The sequence below is a fragment of the Capra hircus genome, chromosome 17, assembly GCF_001704415.2.
Source record: "Capra hircus breed San Clemente chromosome 17, ASM170441v1, whole genome shotgun sequence".
Lineage (NCBI taxonomy): Eukaryota > Metazoa > Chordata > Mammalia > Artiodactyla > Bovidae > Capra > Capra hircus.
In genome coordinates this window covers 16,192,749-16,213,517 of record NC_030824.1, presented here as the reverse complement: position 1 = coordinate 16,213,517, position 20,769 = coordinate 16,192,749, and the positions used below count along the sequence as shown (strand labels likewise).

The window sequence follows — 20,769 nt, the reverse complement described above, 5'->3', positions numbered from 1 at the left end:
GTGCTCAGCTTTTTTTATAGTCCAACTCTCCCATCCATACATGACTACTGGAAAAACCATAGCCTTGACTAGACGGACCTTTGTTGGCAAAGTAATATCTCTGTTTTTTAATATGCTGTCTAGGTTGGTCATGGAGAAGGAAATGGCAACCCACTCCAGTGTTCTTGCCTGGAGAATCCCAGGGACAGGGGAGCCTGGTGGGCTGCCGTCTATGGGGTCTCACAGAGTCAGACATGACTGAAGCGACTTAGCAGCAGCAGGAGCAGCTAGGTTGGTCATAACTTTTCTTCCAAGGCGTAAGCATCTTTTTATTTCATGGCTGCAGTCACCATCTGCAGTAATTTTGGAGCCCAAAAAATAAAGTCTGACACTGTTTCCACTGTTTCTCCATCTATTTGCCATGAAGTGATGGGACCGGATGCCATGATCTTTGTTTTCTGAATGTTGTGCTTTAAGCCAGCTTTTTCACTCTCACTTTCATCAAGAGGCTCTTTAGTTCTTCTTCACTTTCTGCCATAAGGGTGGTGTCATCTGCATATCTGAGGTTATTGATATTTCTCCCAGCAATCTTGATTCCAGCTTGTGCTTCATCCAGCCCAGCATTTCTCATGATGGACTTTGTATATAAGTTAAATAAGCAGGGTGACAATATACAGCCTTGACATACTCCTTTACCTATTTGGAACCAATCTGTTGTTCCATGTCCGGTTCTAACTGTTGCTTCCTGACCTTGCATACAGATTTCTCAAGGGGCAGGTCTGGTATTCCCATCTCTTTCAGAACTTTCCACAGTTTATTGTGATCCACACAGTCAAAGGCTTTGGCAGACTCAATAAAGCAGAAATAGATGTTTCTCTGGAACTCTCTTGCTTTTTGGATGATCCAGCGATGTTGGCAATTTGATCTCTGGTTCCTCTGCCTTTTCTAAAACCAGTGTGAAAAGGTGTAGATTATAATGATTCAATATTTGTATATATTGCAAAATGATCACCACAATAAGTCTACTTAACCTTCCTACCACACATAGTTGCACTTTTGTCTTAAGAGTAGTTTCTTAATACCTGGTACTCAGGCAATGCTTCAGTGCCCCTTATTGGCCCCTAAGTTTTTTAATCGTTTTTTTTGGTGTATGCCAGGATGGTAGTCATGTACGGATGTGAGAGTTGGACTATAAACAAGGTTGAGGGCTGAAGAATTGATGCCTTCAAACTGTGCTGTTGGTGAAGACTCTTGAGAGTCCTTTGGACAGAAAGGAGATCAATCTTAAAGGAGATCAACTCTGAATATATATTGGAAGGAATGAAGCCGAAGCTCCAATACCTGATTGGAGCTGACACATTGGAAAAGACACTGATGCTAGGAAGGAATGAAGGCAGGAGGAGAAGGGGACAACAGAGGATGAGATGGTTGAATGGCATCATTGACTCAATTGACATCAGTTTGAGCCAACTTCAGGAGATAGTGAAGGACAGGGAAGCCTGATGTGCTGTAGTCCTTGGAGTCGCAAAGAATCAGACGCGAGTAAACAAGGGTTCACACAGAGTCCACACATTGAGACTGATGTGCCTCTGAAATATGGCGACCAGCTGGTTCGGCCCTGGACTGAGGATTACCTGAGATACAAAACTTTGGGTTTTAAAACTGAGAAGATCTTCAGGTACAAAACTGCACGGTAAGACTGGAAAAGTCCAAGATAAATTAGGACAAGTTGATCATACTATCTCTGCTACACATTCTAATCTGTAACCATCCTGGCCATCTTTTTTTTTTTCCCTCTCTGATCTCTGTGTGGAAATAACTGGGCTCTTTTTCCTAAAAACATTCCTCTGATCACAGCTGATTGCACCAGGGCCAACATAGTCTCAAGCGAGGTCAACAGTATTCAGTATCTCAAGAGTTTGAGTTTGGGACTAGTCAAGGAAGCCGAAAGCTGGCCTTTAGAGAGCAGGGCCAGGGGACTTGCCCCTTGCAGAGGAACCATCCTTCTTGCTCTGGACTGTTCTGGTTCCTTGTCCTACCCTCTGGAAGCCTAGCTGCACTGTCGCTGGCCTCTCATGTGGTCTCAGCAGAATACTGTGTTCAGGAACTTGTGTTCAAATCCCAGCCCACCACTCACTGTGGGGCCATGGGCAAGTCACCTCACCCGTGGCTTGGATTTGCTGGTTGTGTCACTGTGGTGTGGCTTGACGTGGTCCTCTGTCCCCCGTGTTTGCCATGCATTGGCAATTGGATCTAGAGGCTTGATCATATTCAAGTTCGATGTTTGGAGCAAGTCTGTTCATAGGTGGTGCTGTGTTTCCATCACAAAGTGTATAATGTATCTCCCAGTCAATTTCAAGCTGGGGGTGGGGGTCAGCTGGAGGCAGGGACCAACCTGATCAGTGAGAAGCAGGTATGGCTACCTAGGGACACCTAAACCTCCCTCCCTCGTATGTCAGGGAACCATAGATGATGTCCTCTGATAGTTAACCTTCATCATTAATAATGGAAGCGGAAACTGAGAGATTTCATAGCTGTGAGAGGTAATTAAATTACTTACATGAATCCACTCACCCTTGATTATTTCCACGTTTCCCACCAAACATATGCCTCTCCTTCGTTTGCTGCCATCCTGAGCTCTCAGCTGGGAGGATGAGGGTTGTGGGGCTTTGCAAGGAGGCTGCCTATCTTTGAGAAACAGCCAAGAAAACGGGGTTCCCCATCACTGCATTCACCCTGTAGGGCTTTCATGAGGATTTGGAGACTTAGTATGTGTAAAGCACTTAAAGCAGCGCCTGGCACACTTTAAGCACTCAATAAATATTTACTATTATTTCTGTTTTCATTTTTTTATGCTGTTACATAGGAACGGAGGCCTCTGTGGCCCCATTTCCTAATTTTTCTGGTGATCTGGAAATCTAAATTTTTATGTAAAATCTCCTGATCTCTAAATGTTGGCTAAAGATAAACATTTGTTTAAAACATGAACAAAGTACATAACGAGATTTGGGCCATGGGCCCCATGTTCACAAACTTGGGCTTAGAGGGGGTGCAGGAAGCGTTGTCTGGTTATCCCAGATTGCTGCCTCTTCTCTATGTATTCTGTTTATTTCTTTCTTTATTCATTTTTGATGATGCTGGGTCTTCGTTGCTGTGTGAGCTTTCCTCTAGTTGCGGTGTGAGGGCTTCTCATTGTGGAGGTTTCTGTTGCAGAGCTCAGGCTCCAGGGTGCACAGGCTTCTGCAGTTGTGGCTCCCAGGCTCTGGCGCACAGGCTGAGGAGGAGTCATGGTGCACGGGCTTCATTGGTCCATGGCATGTGGGATCTTCCCAGGCCAGGGATCGAACCCACGACTCCCGCTTTGGCAGGCGGATGCTTTACCACTGAGCCACCAGGGAAGCCCCATGATTACACCAAATCGTCTCTGACCCCAGCACGTGCCACCCTGTCTCCCTCCTCTGCAGCTCAACAATCTACTCATCCTTTGCAAGCCAGTGCTGCCACCCTCTTGAAGCCCTCCTCTAGACAGTGCCCCTGCAGAATAAACCCCTCCCTCCTTGACGCCCCCTCCTCCAAATGCTGCTTGCCTGCTGTCCTTTCCTGTGGTCTGTGTCTCTCTTCCCTGGGGACTTGTGAGCTGGGGCTGTGGTTTATTCTTCACGTAGTGCTTAGCACATTGAGGGTCATAATAGTTAATAATAGTAAAACTAGCATCAATTAAGTGTTCCTTGGCCAGGCTGTGTGCTAGGCAGTTTTTGTGTATATCACCTTTAATCCTTATCGTCATCCTTAGATATGGAAACAAAGGCTCAGAGAAGGCCAGTGGCTGCCCGGGTCACGAAGTGGGGGAACTGGGAATGGAATTCGACTGAAATGAATCAGCCCACTCGAGGAAGCTGAGCCTCTGGCCTCTGGCTGTGCACACTGGTCAGCAGACAGAGGAGTGCCCTGAGTGTCCGGACGCAGTTCTCACAGAGCTGTCTTCAGCCACACTCCACAGAGACACCCAGAGATGACGGTGCTATATTTAAAAGCCTGGGCAGGTGGTGCTTCTGTGGCATTTGGGTGGCCGCCTCTCCATAAAGGGCACGCATGCTCTTTTAACTCAGCTCTTCTGGGCTGGCATTTCGGAGAACTTCCCAGGATGGCCTCAAGAGGAGAGACTGCAGCCACCTGGGACCCCTGCAGGGCTCCCTGCTGGGGCAAGGATGCTGTGGCCTATATCCAATAGAGCCGATGCCGTGAGAACTCAGAGGCCAGGTCAGGGTCTTGAGCCAGCTCATGGGAGGGCCTGGCCCACAGACTCCTAAACTGACCTGTCTTTCAGAGACCGGTTGTTGCCAGGCTGGCTGGAGTGGTTCTTGGCATTGCTGACCCTCAACCCACACTCTGGTGATTTGGCTCCAATCCTCATGTTCCAGCAAGGGCTTTCCTAATGGCTCCGAGGGTAAAGAATCTGCCCGCAATACAGGAGACCCAGGTTCGATCCCTGGGTTGGGAAGATCCCCTGGAGAAGTGAACGGCAATCCACTCCAGTGTTCTTGCCTGGAGAATCCCATGGACAGAGGAGCCTGGTGGGCTACAGTCCATGGGGTTGCAAAGAGCTGGACATGATTCAGTGACTAACACTCATGTTCCAGCAGTTTCCACCTTTCACTTTCCCTTCAGTAGTGCCAACTTCTAACACCCTCAGATCCCTTTGCCCAGAAATCCAAGAACCGTCTGTGGATGGCTTGGCCAACCTCACTCCATGTTTAACACTGAACAAAGCATATCTTAATTGCTGGAGTCTCCACACATAAGCTGTATTTGGTGTCCCTAATGTCTAGGTGGGGAAACCGAGGCACAGAGAGGCCACAGAAGGATATTCACTCATCATTAAGTGCTGGTGGGTGCTTCACCTCCATGATTTGATCCTCCTGGCAGCTTGTCACATCATTGTACCCATTTTATAGTTGAGAAAGCTGAGGCACTGAAGGCTCGGTGACTTGCCCAAATTCACACAGCCAGAGAGGCAAGTTTTAGACGTAGGTCACTCAGAAGCTGACTCCAAAGCTTGTGTGCTTTCCAGCCCTTTTTTAAGCCCCAGCTGTGTGCATCTCCTTGCTGTCCTCCCGCCCTCACTGTCCCCTTTCCTCTGTGACCCAGTTAGTGCCGCCATTCCCATCAGAACACGACAGCCGAGCCCTGCAGGTCTTTCTCCACTGTGCCTGTGAATTTCTCATCACTCTGCAAGGCACAGAATCCTCCAGATGCTCTGAATGGCCCCTTTCTGTTGTCCCGGGTAGACTTGAGTTGGGAGGGCCTGACCATTTTTATTCGGGGTGGAGGGCTCACGCAGGATCTTGTTGCTATTTGGAAAGGCACTTTGGCAGCCACGTGGGGCTGCCTGGAAGCAAGAAGTAGGACCAGTGCAGGACACCCTGCTTATCACTCCTGATTCTCATAAGCCCGTGAAATCCCTATTTGAAGGATGAAGTTGAGGGAGGGGCCTGGTGGAACTCAGGAAGAATGTGGAGAAACCAAAGCAAGGCAAAAAGTGGTTCCAGTCCAGGCCAGAGTGAGGATGCCAGTGCCCAAGGGGTCCCGCACCTGTACTGCAGGTGCACGGGAGGCCGGGGAGAACTGCCAACCCCAGGCCTATCTTAACGGGAGACTGCTGCTTGGCCCCAGGCGGCAGTTGTCGGTGAAAACGTGGGCCCAGGCCGGCCAGATCCTCTGATTTTCCAAGAAAATCCAGCAATTTGGATCTCTTCTGGTTTTGAAATGCTGGCTCCATATATATGCACACATTTTCATGCTCACAGGACTTTATGGAGGTGTAATTTGCATACGGTAAAATGTGCAAATCTTAAGTGTATAACTTGATGAATTTTTATGGCTCAAATATTTTTAAAACACTGGAGGGTCCAAGAAAACATGCCCGTGGTATGTATCTGGACCTGGACCCCTGTTGCGCCATCCGACACCCATGATCGAGGCAGGATGCTCATGTAGTGTCCCAGGGATGAGGGGAAGGCTTTTGGAGAGAGCCCAGCGGGGATCCCATTGCCACTGTGGCTGAGGGCGCATGCTCTGGGGTCCAGGGCATGAATCCTAGCTCTGCCCCTTGCTGTGTGTCTTTGGGGAAGGTAGATTTCTCTAATGTCTTGTTTTCCCCACCGATAAAATCAGGCAGATAATGATACTGACCTCACAGGGCTGGTGTGCAGATGGAGTGTGTTAATGCAATCAACACTGAGAGCATTGGCTGGTACCTAGTACCTGCCCTATACAACAGACTATTTTTTTGAGCAATTTTAGATTTATAGAGAATTTGAGCAAGAGGTATAGAGCTCTCTACCCCAATTTCCCCTATTAACATCTTGCATTAGTTCACTACATTTGTTACAGTTGATGAACCAATATTGATATACTATTATTAACTAAAGTCCATGATTGACATTAGGAGGTCACTTTTTCTGTTGTACAGTCTTCCTTGACAAACGCATAATGTGTATCCACCATCACAGTGTCATACAGAATAATTTCACTGTTGTTTGAAATCAGGACTTGTTAGTCGTCACTGCTATTGCAAAGAAAAGACTGGCTGTGGTTTATGAATAACTTCTGGTGGGCATGCGGGAGCCCCATTCCTTGGTCTGCCTCTTAGGAAAACACAGCATATTCAGGCCTGAGAAGGGGACGTTTTAGGGATGAACCTGTTCTAATTTACCAAAAACAAGCTACTCTCCCATTTCAAGTGGGAAGTTGCACGAATCCAGGCCCAAATTCTCTGCTGCACAGCTGGCTCTGAATCCAGAAACTCAGTTCACACCCTGCCTCCACCCCTTCCTGTGTGACTTGGAACCACCGTATCAGAATCTCTGGGACCCTCAAACAAGAACAGAGCCAGGGGGCTCCCTGCCAGAGCCCCCTCTGGGAGTATGTGGAAGCTCAGATGCACTAACTCCTGTGAAAGGTCTTTGTAAATTATAAAAAGCTCTAGATTAAAATTGGAAGGTATTATGATTATAATCAGTTGTACAGAAAAACTGTGCTGTTGTTGAAACAAGCCTGGCTGTCAAAGGCTGAGCCATGGAATTCAGTTGCACACAGGGGCTTCGTGGCAGTCGTCCGTGGCTTGGCCCTCTAGGATGAGGTAGCTAGAACGTCAGGCACACAGCTAGAGCCTGCCTGGACCAGCAAGGTCCAAGCCAGGGCACCCACCCCTGGGTTGTTTCTGTTCTTAAAGTCTGCCAGCTGAATGCCAATCAGCACAGAGCCATGTTTGTGATGCCGGGAGCTCCCAAAAACAGTAAATTGGACACAGATGCTCCCAGTGCCCATGAGAATGAATCTCAATCATCTTACTTCATATACTGGCCACACCCTGGGCAGGATGGGAAACCTAACTTCTGCCCTGCCCTCATGTGTAAACGACTTTAATAGCTTTTCAACTCATTATATGAGCACATAGTTGATTTTTTTTTAATACCCCAAAGCAAAATGTATTTGTAAGGCACTAAAGAAAGCCTCCTGTCCCTTTCATGCTGGGAGCCCTCGGAAGAGAAGTGAAATTGTGTATTCGCTGCTAAAAAAAGCTCTGGCTTATACAATTTTAACAATAGAAAAATGATCTTTGTGCTTCAGTGCATGGATGCTTAAAGGAAAACAGGCAGTCTGTTCAGGTGGCTGGTGAATTACAAATGAGTGGTTCGCCTTTGTTTTGAGTGACAAGCAATTTAAATGCAGTCTTATGTGGAGGCCTGGAAATTCTTTTCCCCAGAAGAGATAGAAAGAGCATGAGAGGAACAGGGAAAGGAAAAAAAAAGCTTCCTTTTTTTGAACTGAGAGATTATATTAGTTGCCGCTGAGCAGAGGTGAGAAGTTAGAACTTCATTTGATAATTATAAAATCAGTAGTTTGTGATTGGACGTAATTGATGATTATACTGTTGCTAATAGCAGGCCTGCCAGCCTGCACTTGTGGGACATTTCATTTTTGCACCGCTTCCAAGCCATGAAAGCCAGCCCGGCGAGGGGCACTGCTCGTGAGATCTCGGAGCCTGACATAAATGCATTTGGGGGCCGGTATTATGTTGGATAAAAAGTGTTCATTAATGCCGACATTTGAAAACACTTTGCTCTGTGCCTTATTTTTAGCCTGGGAATAATTACAAATATTAAAATAAAATTGCACGGTGTTTCTCTTTCCTGCCTCATGCTCTCCCTGCAGACCCACCCCTCGGTCCAAGCCTGGGTGGGTTTCCAAGGCCTTCCACTGCTTTTGATTAAAATCCCAGTGGGGGGAGACCAATGTACGGAAAGGAGAGTGTCTGTCTATCTTTCTGCTTAGGTGAGTTTGAGTAAGGGACTGTAAAGTGAAGGGACCCAGCACCTTCACTTTACAGGTGGGGAAGATGAGGCTCAGAAAGGGGGCATGACTCGCCCAAAGGTGAACAAGGACCCAAGGCCCCAGCTGAAACCAGAACCCAGGCCTGCCCACTGCCATTTCCAGCATTGCCTGTTTCCCACACTGCTGTCAGCTTCCCTGAGATGCTGGGACCTCTCAGGCAGATCCTGGGCCTGTGTGCCCTCGCTCTATGCGTGACTCCATCAGAGAGCCGGCATGAGATCTCCACGGAGCCCTCAAGGTTGCAGCATCATCTGGGCTACTTGCAGGGTGTCATTCTTCATCATCTCTCTAGGCACGGGTTTTTATTTAAGTTTGTCGTTCAGAAGGATTAGCTCCAAGAGCCTCTTTAACTCCTTCCTTATCTCATTCATTTTTCCACTCTGTCTGTAGATTTAATGCCCACTCCTGATTTGCCTCTGAGGGAGGAGAAAGTCACAGCATCAGCTGTTGAAGATCATCCAGTTGTTGACACCCCAGACCATGAAATGTCCTCATCTCCCCTATTCCTCTCACCATCCCCCCGTATCTACACTGCATTTTGAGAAACAGATCCTGGACCTTAAGGATGGATCCTGAACCCCAGGGCTTCCCCCCACCTCCACTGACTCCACCCTCTCGGAAATGCCATCCTTCTCACCTGGGCTGTTAAAGAAGCCACCTCCCTGGTCACCCTGCTCCCACCCCAGCCCCCCTTAGTCCATTGTGCACACAATAGCCTGGGGGATCCTATTGAAACATTTGTAGACCACGTCCCTCACCTGCTATAAACCCTCCTGTGGCTCCTCATTCCTTTCCAGGGAAAAAGTCCTAGTTCTCACAGTGACCTCCAAAGCTCTGCCCTCTACCCTTTGATCCCTGACTTCTTCTCTTCTTCCCCTACCTCCTCCCTCTGCACTGGCCTCTTTGCTGTTACTCAAACAAGCCAAACATGCTCCTGCCCCAGGGCCTTTGCACCTGCTATTCTGTCTCCTAGAATACTCTTCCCTTGAATGACACTCTCCCTCCTCTTCTATGAGTCTGCTCAACTGTCCTCTTCCCCCAAGGCCTTCCCTGGCCCTACTAGGCAGGACACACATCCCTACCCCAGACTCCTGTCCCCTCCCAGCTTTGTTTTCTTCCCTTGCACTTGATCAGATTCTCACTTCCTCACCTTCTGTATCATGATTTCTTCTGTTGCTTGCCTCAGCCTTCAGAGTATCAGCTCTGCAAGGGTACAGGTTTGGGTAGGTCTGACTTAGGTGCTGAATGACCAGTGCCTAGAACAGCCGCCATCCCTCAAAGATGCTCAATAAATACCTACTGAGAAAATGAATTTATTGGACATCAGTTATGTGTCAGGCACTGTGTTAACACTTTACATGCATTATTTTATTTCACTTTTTTAAATGCCAAAAAAGTTGGCCCAATTTGGTAATATATGTCCTGTTACTTTTCTCTATTGTTTCTATTTCTCTTCTTTTAATAACTGCATATGAAACTAAGTCAAATAATCCTTGATTAAATATTGAAATTGTTAAAAAGAAAAATGCCCCAAAAAACCCAGTCCTAGCCGTCTAGATGCTCATGATCTGGTTAGGAAAATAGAGCAACATCCAGATGAGAAGTTAGCCTGAGCATGGGCGTGTCATCGGATGCTGACGACGGGTGCATGCCTGGCGTTCAGAGGAGGTCGGGACGAAGCGTCAACTCTGCCTTAACTAGAACACAAGCCCCAATCAGGATGCCTGTTACTTCTCCAGACATCTCTAAAGAGGGTCCCTCGCTGTTACCAGTTCCTCTCCAGCCTGAGGATCACCCCTAAGGATGACACACAGACAATGACAGTCGTTCTTCAGCAGACATTTATTGAACACCTCCTGTGTGCAAGGCTGTGTGAACAGACAGATCCACTCTCCCCTGATGGGACGATGACCTAAAGAACTGACACACCCAGCCATGGGATGGCAGCTTCTGGAGCTAGATGGGCAGCTCTGGCTACCACAGCAGAGTGCCACAGGCCAGGTAGTTTAAACCACAGAATTTTATTTCTCACAGCTCTGGAAGCAGGGAAGTCCAAGATCAAGGTGCTGACAGGGTTGGCCTCTGGTGAGAGTTCCCTCCTTGGTTTGCAGATGGCTGCCTTCTTACCGTGATCCTCTCCTTCTGCGTCCCTTGTGTCTCTTCCTATAAGGACGCCAGTCCTGTCGTATTCGGGCCCCACGAACATGACTTCATTTAACCTCAGTTAGCCCTTTCAAGGCCTTATCTCCAAATACAGTCCCATTCGGGGTACGCAGTTCAGTCCTCCCACCTGTTGGCAGTTTTGCGTGGGTTGAGTGAGTTAATTGCATAAAACACTCTGTGTTTGAGGGTCTTAGGGAGGGGGGTAGGATGCGCCTCTGGGCCATGTGTATAGTGGGTGCTCAGCAAGTGCCACCTGCTGTTGTAGCTACTGAACTCCTGCCTGTGTCCATTGCTGTTGCAGGCTGAGGCTTTTGGGGAGGATCTAGAAGCTGGACCTACAGCCCTGGAAGAGGGGATTTCAGAGCTCAAGCTTGAATTTGAATTAGTGTCTTACATCTGACGATTCAAAATGTACTTGTGATTTATACCTGAGTATTTGAAACAGTGACAGGTGGCCAAATGTGTTAATTTTATTCCATCCCATCAGGCTCTAGAAGTGGCTTCTGCCAGCTCCTGAGCCTCCGCTAGGATGGGGCCTCTCTGGGACCCTCCCTGCCCCTGCCCTAGGAATGCCCCTGAGATCTCAAAAGGCCAGAGAGGATCCCTGCCTTCTGCCCTGTCCAGCCAGGAGCTGAGAGAGCCCAGCTCAACAACAGCTACCAAAAATAAGAACCAAACTCTTATTTCTTATTTAAGCCCCAACATTAAATTATAATTTTCATTTGCTCAGCCACATCAATGATGTATGGGAGAGTGAGAGTTAGTGCCCGCCTGGGAACAAGGCCCCGAGCAAACTCACTCTGTGAGGCAGAGGAGTCAGGTCCTGCTGAAAGCCCCCAGGCACTAAACTCTCTGTCCACTGCCCACCTGCAAGCCTAGCTAGCTCCTCCAGCTCTCTGATATTCAAGGCCCTCGTCTGGGAGATTCAGTCCCCAGTGAGGGTTGGAAGCATGGGCTTTGGCATCTCCCTGAGCTGGGTCTGCATCCCAGCTCCCACACGGTGTGGTCTTTGCCCTTCTGTACCTTGATATCTTCATCTGTTAAATGGGCTGTAACACCCCCATCGACCTGGGTTGTGAGGATTAAATGAGTTACTCTGTGTCAGATACTCAGTAGTCATTGTTACTGTTGATGATAATAATTCTCCTATCAGCTGAACAAGGTAACTGATAATCGCCTTTTACAAGTTGTAGGACATCAGAATTTTATTGTGAATAAAAGGGATTTATCACATAGGGTAAGATGTGCACCTTCCTCTCATCCTGGGCTGGAATCTTTACAGTCTAAAATACATGTATTTCTCTCAACACCCAAGAAGATCTTCACCTGGTTGTAGACTGCTCTCGTGGTGTGCCTCCCTGAGTCTGCTTCTTGCTCTTAGCTAAGTACATCCCCACGCGCCTCCCTACCTTCAGCCCCGACTGTGTCCTGGATCAGGATTTTACCTCCTAATCGTCTCTTCAGTCAGTTCTTTTCTCCCCCGTCTCCAGCCGCACCCTGGGCCTGGACCATCACCTCCCCCAGACCCTGCAGCAGCCCCTGAGCACTCAGCACGAGCCCCTTCCCCTCTTGCACATCTGAGCCAGTCCCGCCGCAGCCTCGTGGTGGCCAAGGTTTCCTCCTGCTCCTCTGCACGGCCCACAGTCCCTCCTCCATCTTTCTCTGTGCTCCCTGCACTGTGCTCCACACCCCTCCTCCTTTCACTCTGAGCCCTCCTTCCATCTGCTTCCATGTCTGCGCCTCCGTTACCCTCCGTGAACCCTCCTCCTGTCTGCTCCCCTCAGTGTCTGTGAACCCCCAGCTCTCTGCTCCCCTTGCTCTCTGTGCCCCTCACTCTTTGCATATCCTCACTCTCTGTGCCCACTGCCTCCTTGTCTCCCCTCAGTCTTCCTTTTTAATCTATTTTTATTTATTTATTTATGTGGCTGCATTGAGTCTTGGTTGCAACATGCCGGATCTTTGATCTTCGGCGCGGCACACAGTGTCTTTTATCATTGTCATTCACAGACTCTCTCATTGCGGCTTGGGGCTCAGTAGTTGGAGTGCACAGGCTTAGTCGCTCCACGGCATGTGGGATCTTACTTCCCTGACCAGGGATCAAACCCATGTCTGCTGCGTTGCAAGGCAGATTCTTCACCATTGGACCACCAGTGAAGTCCCTTCCCCTCATTATTCTTGCTCTTCTTTGCTCGCCATGTGCCCCTAGATCCTCACTCCCCAGAAGGAGAACCAGGCCTCCGAGGGTGTTAAAGGACATGCTCCCGCCCACCTCTCCCCACCCTGGGCTGACGCCTTTCCTCCTCAGATCTTCCTCTGCCTCCCCCTCAAAGGCACTGACTCTGAGACCCTCTGAATACTCACCTCTCGACTGCCCGTCACTCGTCAGCTTCCTCCAGAATTCCTGCAGCATCAGATTCCTCCTGTCTCTCAGAACCGCCACGGCCCACCGTCCCCAGAGCCCAGGACCCAGGGGTAGAGGGCAGCTGTTATCACTGTGTTTAACGGAACCCTGGTTTCTAGGTTTATTCTCTGATGCAAATGTTCCGAGACCAAATGTGTTTGGGAAAGTACTGGGCTAAGCCAAGCTGAGGAACACTTTCTCCTGCAGCTCTTGTCAGAGCATCCAGTGTGCTAGTGGATTTGCACAGTCCACAGAGAAAGCGGGTAGGTCGAGGCTTGGTCACATGTCCCTGTTTTCACACCCAGGGCGCTATGCAACACCCTTTGAGAAACAATGGTTTCTAGTTGCAGTTCTGGGCCCTGGAATGAAAGGATGCTGGGCGTGGATATCAGCCCCATCAATAACTAGTTCTTTCCACCTTGGCCAAGTGACTTGGCTGCCCCGAACCTCAATTTCTTCCTCTGTAGAGTGGGAGCGGTAACTGTGCTCACATCTCAGGGCTGTCTGCAAAGATTCCAAAGAGAAGGCACTGGACACAGAATAAGGGTTCAGTTTCTGGAAACTCTGACTGTTCATTGTGACCAGCTCGGCATGGAGCCGTTCTCAGTAGCCAGTAGATGTCACTGCCATCTCAGACAGCTCATGAAATCACAGCCTCAGGGGTCCCCAAACTTGCCATTTTTTAGCCACCTGACAGACAAGTGCTCGGCAGCTAGAACAGGCTTTTGCTTCACTGGCTTAATCAGTTCTACACCTGTTACTTCCAGACTCGGGACCAAACACATTTTCACCCCTTCTATTTCATCGGGTGGTGTGAATGCTGCCTGCTTCATCAGAAGACGCTGAGCTATTTCTGATGGTGACCTTCTTGGTGTCTGTAGCTGGCCGCCACCTCGTCCTCCTCCTCTTCCTCCCCCAGATGGCCTTCAGAGATCTGCCTGTCACAAGCCAGATCTGTCCTTCTGGGCCCTTTCCTCCTGCCCTTCTGCACGATGGGACCTAGCCATGAGGCAGAAACACGTGGCCTTTTATTTATGCTGAGCTCACCTGTTCTCAGCATGTGGGTGAGATGCATTAGAGTTGCAGCTCTTGGAAAAGATATCTTGTATGGTTGGAAAAATAATTATTTGCTTTATTAGAAAGCTCTTTTTCCATTTTCCATGGTACTCTTTGCCATGTGTTAGCCCATTCCTCCCCCAACAGCCTCTTAGCCAAATGGAGATTATTCTTCCTACTTGATAGATGAACAAACCGAAGCCAAGAGATTCTTCATGACATTGGGCTCAGCACCTGATCAGCCTCTGATACCATCAGACCTGGCCTTCTAGAAACAGTTAGGGTCATAACTCTAAAACCAGACTGGATGAGGCAGAACTTCCAAATGATTGCTGTCTTCAAGAGTCTTATTTACTATGGGAGGCCCTAAATTTAAACTAACTCAAAGTTAGTGCCATTCCAGGATGGTTTGTGATCTCTGCTTTTGAGCGTATTGTCCAGCCATTAGGTGAACCTCTAAAACAGGTATAGCAAATATTTTCTATTAAGGGCCAGAGAGCAAATATTTTCAGTGTTGCAGCTAGAGTCTCTGTCACAATTATGCAACTCCACTGTAGCAGTAGAGCAGCTAAGTGGTGACCGTCTCGGTGTCTGTAGCTACAGTCATTCATAGTGATTGTAGCTGTGTTCCAACAAAACTTTATTTAAACAGATGAAGGGTCACATTTGGCCCAAGGGTCATAGGTTTTCTAACCTTTAATCTAAAACAACGCTGTCCAGTAAAAAGTAGGATGCAAGCCGCATAAGTAATTTAAATTGTTCTTGTAGCTACATTTTGAAAAGTAAAAAGAAATAGGTGAGTTCAACTTTAATAGTATATTCTATTTGACCCAACATGTCCACAGTATTGCTTGCTCCTTGGAAGGAAAACTGTGACAAACCAGGACAGCATATTAAAAAGCAGAGACATCACTTTGCCAACAAAGGTCCATATAGTCAAAGCTATGGTTTTTCCAGTAGTCATGTATGGATGTGAAGGTTGGATCATAAAGAAGGCTGAGCACTGAAAAATTGATGCTTTTAAACTGTGGTGTTGAAGACTCTTGAGAGTCCCTTGAACTGCAGGGAGATCAAACCAGTCAATCCTAAAGGAAATCAGTCCTGAATATTCACTGGAAGGATTGATGCTGAAGCTCCAATACTTTGTCCACCTGAACCAGAGAGCCCACTCTTTGGAAAAGATCCTGATGCTGAGAAAGATTGAAGGCAAAAAGATAAGGGGACAACAGAAGATGAGATGGGTAGATAGCATCATCAACTCAATGGATGTGAATTGAAGCAAACACTGGGAGACAATGAAAGGCAGGGAAGCCTGCCAAGCTGCCGTCCATGGGGTCACAAAGAGTTGGACACAACTTAGCGACTGAACAAAAACAAAAAGTCCACAATATTGGGCTTCTTCGGTGACCCAGTGGTGAAGAATCTGCCTGATAATGCCGGAGATCGGGAGGATCCCCTAGAGTAGGAAATGACAACGCACTCCAGTATTCCTCACCGGGATAATCCCATGGACAGAAGAGCCTGGCAGGCTACAGTCCATAGGTTGCAAAAAAATTGGACACGACTGAGCAACTGAGTGCACACGCACATCCACAATATTATCATTTCAACATGAAATCAATATAAAAATTACTGAGATATTTTACATTCTTTGTTTTTCATTCTAAAACCTAGAAATCCCGTATTTTACACATACAGCCTATTTGCGTTTGAATAGTCACATTTCAAGGGCTCACTGACCACGTGGGCTAGTGCTTACTATGTTGAACAGCATAGCTTTTGTGGAGCAGGCTGACATTGTAAGGAGACAGCTGCGCAAATAATCAGTGCACAACTGATAAGCACCGTGAATGGACAGTAGAGGGTGCTATGGGTTTGCATGGTGCGTTGCTTAATCGTGTCCGATTCTTTGCAACCCTGTGGGCCATATCCACCAGGCTCCATCCATGGGATTCTCCAGGCAAGAATACTGAAGTGGGTTGCCGTGCCCCTTCCAGGGGATCTTGGTGCTATGGGGCATGGACCGGGAAATAATAACAGAATCTTCTGGCACTTGCCTCTACTTCTGCCCTGAATTCCTTTTTAGAAGTCAATTTTGTTGTTCAGTTGCTCAGTCAAGTCCATCTCTTTGCTACCTCATGGACTGCAGCATACCAGGCTTCCCTGTCCTTCCCTATCTCCCAGAGTTTGCTCAAACTTATGTCCATTGAGTTAATGATGTCATCCAACTATCTCGTCCTTTGTCATCCCCTTCTCCTCCTGCCCTCAGTCTTTCCCAGCATCAGGGTCTTTTCTAATAAGTCAGCTCTTTGCATCAGGTAGCCAAAGTATTGGAGCTTCTAATGTATCAAAGTATCAGTATTCTAAATGTATTATAATCAGTATTCTATTGTATCAAAGTAACAGTCCTTCTAATGAATATTCAGGATTGATTTCCTTTAGGATTGACTGGTTTGATCTCCTTGCAGTCCAAGGAAAGTTAATAGAACTTATTTTTTTAATATTTATTTATTTAGTTGCACTAGGTTTTAGTTGCAACACACGAGAACTTTAGTTGCGGTACGTGGGACCTAGTTCCCTGTCCAGGGATCAAACCCAGGCCTCCTACCTTGGGAATGTGAAGTTGGCTTGCTTCGGCAGCACATCACTAAAATGTGAGTGTGGAGTCTTAGCCACTGGACCACCAGCAAAGTCCCTCAGTAGAGCATTCTTATGCCTTTCCCCAAGCTCCAGCTACTATACATGCTTAGCACAGACAACCATGAAATGAAGCATTCAGACTTTCTGCTGACTGATCTTTGATGTTTCTCCATCTAGGGTTCTGGAGATGAGTTGCTTTTGTTTCTCAGGGCTTTTCTTGGACCCCAGGTCAGCAGCACAGCAGTCCCTGAACTGGTACAGCCATAGGTGGCATCTCAGGGCATCAACATCCAAATGGGGCCCACGTGACTGTCTCCACTAGCTGGGATGGTTTCTCTGTCTAAGAGAAAGGGGCCCACCTCCGGATTCAGAATAGTAATTTCAGCCACCAGACCTAGTGTGAATCTCACTCTGCCATTTACTTACTGGGTGACCTTGGGAAAGATACTTAACCTCATTGAGCCTTGGTTTCCTCATCTGTACAATGGGGGTAATGACAGAAGCTACCTCCAGTGACTAGTGTGTCCATGGAGAGAGATGATTATGAATAGTAAGAGCATGTGGTACATGGTGGGCTTGCCAGGTGGTTCAGTGGTAAAGAATCCTCCTGCCAGTGCAAGGGATGCAGGTTAGATCCCTGGGTGGGAAGATTCTGTGGAGAAGGACATGGCAACCCACTCCGGTATTCTTGCCTGGAGAATCCCCATGGACAGAGGAGCCTGGCGGGCTACAGTCCCTGGGGTTGCAAAGAGCCAGACACAACTGAGTGAGCATGCGCACATGGTACCTGGTAAACTCCGAATATCATATGATGATGATGATGGTTGTTATTTGGACATCAGGGGTATCCCTCCAAACTCTGAATTAGTTGCCTCCTCCTCTTATTACTCTGGAGACCCCAGCATTTGTATCACCTCCTCCTGTGTTCTTTTTGTCATAGCTGTGTCTCCCAAGATGTACTGTGCCTTGTACATCTTAGCAAGAATGAAAACCTTCCCTTTGCCTAGATTCTAGAACATTTGTTCTGTCCATCACCAGCTTGCCCTAATGGAGAGAGAATTCCTGATGTTCCTTCCACCCATCAAACTGGGTCAGTCTCACCACACTTACATACTCTCAAGACCCCTGTGCTTTTCCTTTGAAGTGTTTAGCACATGTAATTAATGAATTATCTGGGGAATCTGCTTTGATGTTGATCTTCCCGCTGAACCGTGAGTCCCATGAGGGTGGGGCTGCAGGCTGCACTATTTGTCACTGAGCTCTCAGTTCACAGTGCATGGCACATAGTGGGTGCTCAGGAAATGCTTGTTGAATGAATGAGAGATTGTCATTCACTCTGGAAGGTAAGCGATCAGAGACTGTTCTGAGAATAACAGGAGAGCTTAAAGAGCTTTTGTAACTGACCTTTTTAAAATCACTTGCTCAACATCCACCATACATTTCTCTCCACCTCTCTTAAATAACAAACTCTCGGTGGACCTTGTAAAACCTTCAAGCTGTGTTGTCCAATAGAAATATAATATGATCCACGGATGTACTTTTACATTTTCTAAAACCTACATTTTAAAAAGTAAAAGGAAACAGGTGAGATGAATCTTAATAATATATTTTGTTTAACCCAGCATGTCCCTAAATTTATCACTTCAGCATGCAGTCAACATAAGGATAGCTGACAGCGATCGTACAGTCTCTTTTTTTGAACTATGTCCAAAATCCAATGCATATTTTGTACTCACAATACATCTGGATTTGGACTCGCCACATTTCCAGTGCAGGGTACCCACGTGAGGCTCATGGCATACTGGAAGCTGTAGAGAAACCACTGTGGTTTTCAGATTCTTCCCAGAGTATATACCACTGTGTGAGGAGGCGAGCCTTATTCTCACACCTAAGGAAAGACGAACGCAGGTGAAGGTGATCATGCGGCACTGGGCAGAACCTAAGCCCGTAAGAGACAAGAAGGAGGGGTGGATCATACCAAGAGGAGACATGCCTGCGGGGCTTAATGCACGCCAGAAATTTTGCAGCCACCTTTGCATTGTGCTAATCCACTTGATCTTCTAGCAGAACTTTGAGGGAGGCTGTCCTCTTATTATCCCCGTTTTACAGATAGGGAAGTAGAAGCACAGGAGTTGAAGTGATCCACTTGATCAAGGGCAGATAATAAGTGGTGGAGCTGGGATGTGAACCCAGGCATCCTGGCTCCAGGACCTGTGCCTCGGTCGGTCACCTCTGAGCAGACTGTCTCAGAATTGGCCCCTGACATTTCTCCATGTCACAGACAGCACCTAGAGTCTCTGCCACCCACTTGGATTTGTTAACTCAACTAATTATGTGGAGCCCTTCTGTGCACCAGACCACGCGCTCACAGAGCTCACTTGTGAGTGAAAGTTGCTCTGTCCTGCCCGACTCTTCGCAACCCCGTGGACTGTACAGTCCGTGGAGTTCTCCAGGCCAGAATACTGGAGTGGGTAGCCTATCCCTTCTCCAGCGGATCTTCCCAACCCCGGAATCAAACTGGGGTCTCCTGCATTGCAGATGGATTCTTTACCAACTGAACTATGAGAGAAGCTCACTCGGAGGGGAGGAATTCAGTAACAGACACTCCCCCAGATGGCATCACTGGGATTCGTAGGGAAAGCCCAGCTCTGAAAGAGGGCATTGACAAATCGGCGCTCTGGCAGATTCATCAGTTAGGAAGTTGGCACCAGAGAGAGAGGTATGTCAGTGTCAGGGAGAATAAAGCTCCGTTCCAGTCCAAAGGGGGATGCCCAGCCTGGTGTGTCCTCGAGGAGATAGGGATGCTGGCCTGCAGGTGTCAGGAGCTCAGCCCAGCAGTATGCCAGGGAGCCCCAGGACTATCCCGAGGGGACTGTCCACCAGGAGCCAGCACCAGGTTAGCTGTGAGGCCAGAGCTCAGAATGCATAGCCAGGAACACAGGGAGGAGATGATGCTAAGCCCCAGAAATACACCTTATGGAGTCTCACTGGCAGAACAAAAACAATGCCCATAAGCAAGAGAACAAGTACATGAAAGAAGCTCCTCACCACTGGTCATCCAGTCATCGGTGTGTTCATCAGTCAGGTAGCATTTATTGAGCACCTTTGGTATGCTAGGATCTGTTTGACATAACTGTCACTCAACATTTGTTGAAACTGGTATCTTACTAGAGAGTCAACAATTTCTCTTTAATTAGCAGTGTCAAGAAATATGCCCCAGATGTGTCCCTCTTTCCCATAAGACGTGTCATATTTGAATCTCCAACATTGCCTGTTAATAACAGTAATAATAGTAAGAGCTGTTAATGACCTAGTGTGTGCCGGACCTGTGCTAAGTACTTATTTACAGCTTCATTTAACCCTCATAGCCGGCCTGGCAAGTAGTTTCTGTTATTTACCCCATTTTACAGATGAGGAAACTGAGGATCAGAGAGGGCAGTGATTTGTCCAGCGTCACACAGCAGATGCAGTGGAGCTGGGACTTGAACGCACTTTCTACTCCGTACTTGGAACCTTCTTCCCCTTCTTCCTGCCCTCAGTCCCATGTTTGCGCATGTGGAGAATGATCACATTTGCTTATAGACTCCGATGCCTTGGTCACGCGTGATTCTTTCTCTTGTTGTTTCCAAAGGTGGTGGCTCTTAGTAAGAGAAGTCAGGAGGCCGAAGCCGCTTTCCTGAGTGTTTACAAGCAATTAATTGAAGCACCAGGTAAGACTTGCTTGGGCTCCATAATTGAATAAAAAACAAAGAGACTGCCATGAGGACTGTTACACAGGGGCCTTCTCTCAGTGGGTTCTGGGGACAGGCCAAGACTCCTGGGGAAGGCCAGGCCCTGCCATGGGTAGGAGTTGTGGAGACTGAGGGCGTCTACACCCAGTCTGGTGTGGTGTGTCCCCACCCGACTTGTCTGCCTTACCACACTGCCTTCCAACAACAGCCAGGGAGCTTTGGGGAGCTCCTAGTGAGGTCTCCCACCCGGGTCTTCTTGAGGAGCCGAGGGTCTTGACCACCAGAGCCCCCATCCACTTCCCACCAAGAGCACAAGGCGCCCAGTGCTCCCTGGCAGCAGAGGGCGCTGGAGAAAAGACTGCAGATGTTTCCACCAACATGGCATGGCCAACCTCAAAAACT

The 20,769-nt window shown here is 47.9% G+C and overlaps 1 protein-coding gene across 2 annotated transcripts in view; it reads left to right on the top strand.

Moving 5' to 3' along the window:
• CUX2 (cut like homeobox 2) overlaps nucleotides 1-20,769 on the top strand; it is a 235,545-nt gene that overhangs the window by 156,261 nt on the left and 58,515 nt on the right. For both annotated transcript variants that reach the window (XM_018061255.1, XM_018061254.1), the window contains exon 4: nucleotides 20,268-20,346. In XM_018061255.1, the coding sequence (XP_017916744.1) occupies nucleotides 20,268-20,346 (79 nt within the window). The remainder of the gene's footprint in view (nucleotides 1-20,267; nucleotides 20,347-20,769) is intronic.